Here is a 5,000-nt window from a genome sequence, read left to right as displayed (position 1 = left end):
CTGACTGCTCGGTTGCTGAAAGCGGAGACTTACTGCAAATAAGGTAACGCTAACAGTTTCTTCAGGCCTGAGGCATTCTTTGTTGCTTTGGGAAAAAACTGGAATCTGCGAAGAACTGGACAAATCATGATTTGACCAAAGCCATGTGAAACGCGTTGGTTTAGAACTGAAGACACTTTGTCCATGTTAGAAGACCTTCAGTGGGAATTCAGCATCGTAGTCTGTGAGTTGATTACTCAAGACTAATTACTCAATTAAGTTTCCCTCTGCTTAAGACAAAAAATGGCAAAAATATTTTAAAAAGTTTCCTTCCTGGCACTGTTTCAGTAATGCCTGAAGTGTTTTTCTGTGTCAAGAGCTAATACTGCTCAAGATCCACCCTGTACACTGCTACAGCCTGCTAAAGGCTACTTGCATGTTTCGCACAATCTTGAAAAGGTCTTGAATTTTAGTACCTGTCTTTAAAAGTCCTGGAATTCATTGAGGTCCTTGAAAAATACTTGATTTCTTTATTAGGTCTGGAAAAGTCCTTAAAATTCACAAATTTGTTTATGCCACATCATTTTCTGAGAAATTAAATTATTTTGCTGACGAAAATTTAGCCATTTATGACTAATAACAAGCCATAAGCGATTACGGTGAGAAAAATCTAGGTATAAAACATGAAGGTGCACATGAAGCGAAACTGCATCTTCACCTCAATTTCATGCACATTGCACCGAGCTGTGGGTTGTCCGCCACGTGTTTTGCACCATGTAAATAGTTTGGTTTCTCTCTTCGTTTTCAAATCAAATGGTTAAGCGATCCAAACTGTAGCTGGGTAAAAGAATTTAAAGGCGACAAACGCAAGGCTATGTGTTGTGTTTGTAAAAAGGTGATCAACATAGAATGCATGGGAGAAAGCACTCAGAAGTCTCACATGAAAGATGATAAACATAAAATGAACACTTGTACAACTTCAAGTTTAACTCAGTCTGCGCTGGTCGGTACATTTTTACCCAAAGAAGTTACTTCAAGTTGTGATCTAAGGTCAGAATCAGGTTTCAGTCGTGCAGAAGCGAATAACGCTCAGAAAGGCAGCCAAAGATAAGGGAATTTGAAAGGCTGCTGAAACATCGTCATCATCTTAGTAGCATTTTTATGAACAATATGATTTTTCTATCTTTAAGTACTATTTGTGTACCCAAATGCAACTTCAGGTCATGGCCAGTGACTGTTGTCCTTTTAAAAAGTGTTATTACAAAATATTACAGTGTAAAATAATGTGATCAACCGTGGCTGGTCAATTTAAAATTCACAAATGACTCCACTGAGTGGGACCAAGAATGTCAGTTTATTGAATAAATGTTAGTCCTTGAAAACTGTAATTTGTCCTTGAAAAGTCCTTGAATTTCGTTTGCCTTAAGTTGTATGAACCATGGGTTAGGCTCAAACATGGCATCTGCTTCACGGCATTCTCAAGAACAAGCGTTGATCCTGCAACACTTGTTACGTATATTCCCCTTGTAAAATGGCAAAAATAGGGGCGGAAAATATAGGTGAAAAAAGTTTCCTTTTTTCCACTGTTTAATATGTTTTTTTTTTTTGTCTCAAGGATTCAGAACGCTATGGCTTAAGATCCCTCCTGTACACTGCACCGGTTGAAAGGACATGTTTAACCATGGCATCGACTTCATGGCAGTCTCAAGAACATGAGCAAGCTTCTGGCTACGGCAAGATTAAAATAACCATTTTGGCTTCTGAGTGGGGATCAAGCGAAGGCGGAATCAGAGAGCTTGCCATTCAATTAGCAAAATTTTCTCATGCGCAAATCACTGTCTTTTTACTAAAATGCCGCGAGGAGGAGATAAAAGAAGCGCTGAGATCTAATGTCAAAATTCTTGAGGCAACACAACGGCCTGGTTATGAAGAACTGGAATGGCTCAGTTTTCCTCCAGAAGATCTGCAGATAGACATAATCGTTGGTCATGGGGCGAAACTCGGTCACCAGGCGCAAATCATTCAGAAATCCCACACATGCAAGTGGGTTCAAGTGGTGGACACTGACCCAGAGGAATTGGGAATGTTTGAATCTGATGAGAATGCAATCTCGAAGGGCGAAGAGAAGCTCAAAGTTGAAGTAAAGCTGTGCAAGATGGCTGATTTTGTCGTAGGAGTTGGGCCCAAGTTGACTGAGGCCTTTCGCAGGTATCTTCACTTGAGCCCAAAACCAGACATTTTCGAACTTACTCCAAGCATTTTTGATGAGTTTGTAAATGTTCAGCAAGCTCCTGATGAACCAAAACACCACAGCGTCTTGGTGTTCGGTCGTGGGAACACTGAACATTTTAAATTAAAGGGATTTGACATTGTAGCAAAATCCATTGCTGCATTGCCTGACACTCGTCTTGTTTTTGTTGGAGCTCCCAATGGAAAACATGAGGAGATCGCCAAACAGTTTCTTGAATTCAGTATCCCAAAAAACCGCTTAAGGGTGAGAGGTGACATCAAAAGCCAAGAAGATTTAAAGCAATTATTTTGTGAGGTAGATCTTGCACTAATGCCCTCCAGAACAGAAGGCTTTGGTTTGCCAGGTCTCAAGGCCTTATCAGCTGGTTTACCTGTGCTGGTCAGCAAGAACTCGGGGCTTGGAGAAGCTCTGAGCAATGTGCCATTCAGTTCCTTGTTTGTCGTTAACTCAGAAGATGCTGATGTATGGGCAACAGCCATCAGAGCCATCTGGAACAAAGAGAGGCGTGTGCGTCTTGACGAGGCTATAGTTTTACGTGACTCCTACAGAAAGAAATACAGCTGGACCGAACAAATCAAAGATCTTTTGGAAAAGATGCATGCCCTAGTTTTTGGTATGAATTAACCTTATTGATGATTTGAATGCTAATCAGTGTAGAAGTCAAATGAATGTTTGTGTGGTGCTTATCATGTTATGTGTGCAGTTGCTGTTGCATGAACATTGCTTAACTGTCATCTGCCGCAGCTAGAGTGATTTTTCAGATTGTGAACTTTGGTCAGGTCTTGCCCGCCCTTATCGACTTACATTGGCTTCCAGTGTCGTTCAGAGTTCAGTTTAAATTGCTCCTTTTTATCTACAAGTCATGCTGCACATGTTTTATGGAACTTGTTGCCATTATTTAACTATAAGAACAAGTAGCAGTCTCCACATTTTCAAAAAGCAACTTAAAACATTTCTTTTTTAAAAAGCTTCTAATTTGTTGGAACAGTTCTGATGCTTATGTTAAATTAGTTTGGAATTTTAGAATCTCATTTTTTTTACTTTACTATAGCATAACATATTCTTTTTATTATTAGCTCTTAAGGGATTTTTAACTTAATGTTAAGCGCTTTTGAATATTCTTCTATAGTTTTAGCACTATCCAAAATTTATTATTATTATTATCATCAGCAATGCAGATATCAATGGAAAAAAAAGTTAATTTTTTTACCAACTTACAACATGATGGGGAACTAAGAATCTCGTTAATCAAATCTTACTCAGACTGAACCCAAACAGGACTGTATAGAAATACATAAACACCATTCATGTGCGTTTAATTTAGCCAGTGATACATGAGAGTACTATTCACTTGCGTTCACCACCACATTCTATTTCAAATAGGTGTTTCTCTCGAGCATCAGCAGATCCCAGCACAAGTACAAAGGAGAATGAAACGAAAATGCAGTTGGCAATGGGACCTAACAGGTACAACTTACTAGCGGCTAACTACTGTAAATCGCTTGCTAGGTTAGAAGGTGTGTCTAAAACAACTATTACAGGCTATCCATGTGAGTGCTGTGGTACCAGTGACCCATTAGGGGTGTGCGGTAGGGACCACCATGTGCACGAACTAAATTTGAGAGGTGATAACTTTTTTCAGTTGAATCTTAATCAAAGGCATAGCCGCTGAACTTATTGACCTTTTGCCGGAAATGTTCAGGGAGCGATTTTCAAAACCAGAGTAATTACAGAACCAATCACTTTTTGAAGGAAATATAGCCCTTAGCCAACCACAAATCGAAGTAAGTCACGATTTTTTTTACTGGCCAATGGGAATACAAAGAAAGTGAGGGTAGCCGGCACCAAGCACGGAGGAAAAAACAAAAGTAGCAATTGGTTTTAAATACGCGATTGTCAGGAAAGCTCCTGAAATTGATTCATTGGTTTCTTAACATTCCTTTATGTCTACATCTATAGACGACACCCTCGAAAATGAACACCCAACCAGACCAAAACTAGGAGTATTTTCAGCTGCCAGACAGGCTAGTGAGCAGACTGAAGGCGAGGAAGCTACTGTCAGTAATGCAGGTACACCTCACTCAGCGTTATGTAGTGGTATGTCATGATTTTAACATTTGTTTCGTTTATTGCCCAAGGTCTAACATAGGTATCTTATTTATTCATTTTATATTTTTTACAGGTAGCTCTTTTAAACATCATGGCCTCTCGCAAACAGAAGGAAAATTGGAAGACAAAAAGTCTGTGCACCATGAAGGTACAGTCTTCAGCAGTACAATTTCCAAATTGCCTGATCAAAATTCGGACTGCTATCCGACTTTTCCTGGCATAGACGTTTCTTGAAATAAAGCTAACTTTAGCTGGCAGAGTGTTGGGCGTAAGTGCACTATCTACCTTACATCAAACCGTATACGAAACATCTCTTTAGGGGAATATCCGTAAAAACGTTGCCAAACAAACACAAACATGTGAAGGTTACGTTTATACAAACATGGGAACCTATTATATGTTTAGACAGGCAGTCATTACATCATGTTTATTGCATGCATTATGGGAGTGTCAAATGTTATTTTATTTAACTAGGTGCTTCTTCCAGTGATCAAAGCACAACTCGAGATACAAGAGAAAGCTGTCCATCTTCCCAGTGTTCTGAGGGGACGCAAGGTACCTTTTATAACGAAAGACCTGGAGCCCGTTTCTCGAAAGTCCCGAAACTTTTCGGGCCATTTTCGGGTGTCACAATTCTCTTTTTATTTCAAGAATGGAAAGG

General features: G+C 39.5%; 2 protein-coding genes across 2 annotated transcripts in view; one reads left to right on the top strand and one right to left on the bottom strand.

Moving 5' to 3' along the window:
* Positions 1-5,000, bottom strand: part of LOC137969918 (uncharacterized protein KIAA0930-like) — a 76,394-nt gene that overhangs the window by 37,629 nt on the left and 33,765 nt on the right. The gene's annotated exons all lie outside the window — the stretch shown is intronic.
* Positions 1-5,000, top strand: part of LOC137969915 (protein NLRC3-like) — a 26,442-nt gene that overhangs the window by 11,216 nt on the left and 10,226 nt on the right. Inside the window, exons 2-7 of the mRNA XM_068816321.1 lie at positions 1-43; positions 1,595-2,843; positions 3,614-3,697; positions 4,190-4,300; positions 4,413-4,487; positions 4,814-4,894. The exon at positions 1-43 is cut by the window's left edge and continues 67 nt beyond it. Of these exons, the coding sequence (XP_068672422.1) occupies positions 1,661-2,843; positions 3,614-3,697; positions 4,190-4,300; positions 4,413-4,487; positions 4,814-4,894 (1,534 nt within the window). The 5' untranslated portion in view covers positions 1-43; positions 1,595-1,660. The remainder of the gene's footprint in view (positions 44-1,594; positions 2,844-3,613; positions 3,698-4,189; positions 4,301-4,412; positions 4,488-4,813; positions 4,895-5,000) is intronic.

Source organism: Montipora foliosa, chromosome 9 (genome assembly GCF_036669935.1).
Source record: "Montipora foliosa isolate CH-2021 chromosome 9, ASM3666993v2, whole genome shotgun sequence".
Classification (NCBI taxonomy): domain Eukaryota; kingdom Metazoa; phylum Cnidaria; class Anthozoa; order Scleractinia; family Acroporidae; genus Montipora; species Montipora foliosa.
This window is presented reverse-complemented; position numbering and strand designations above follow the sequence as displayed.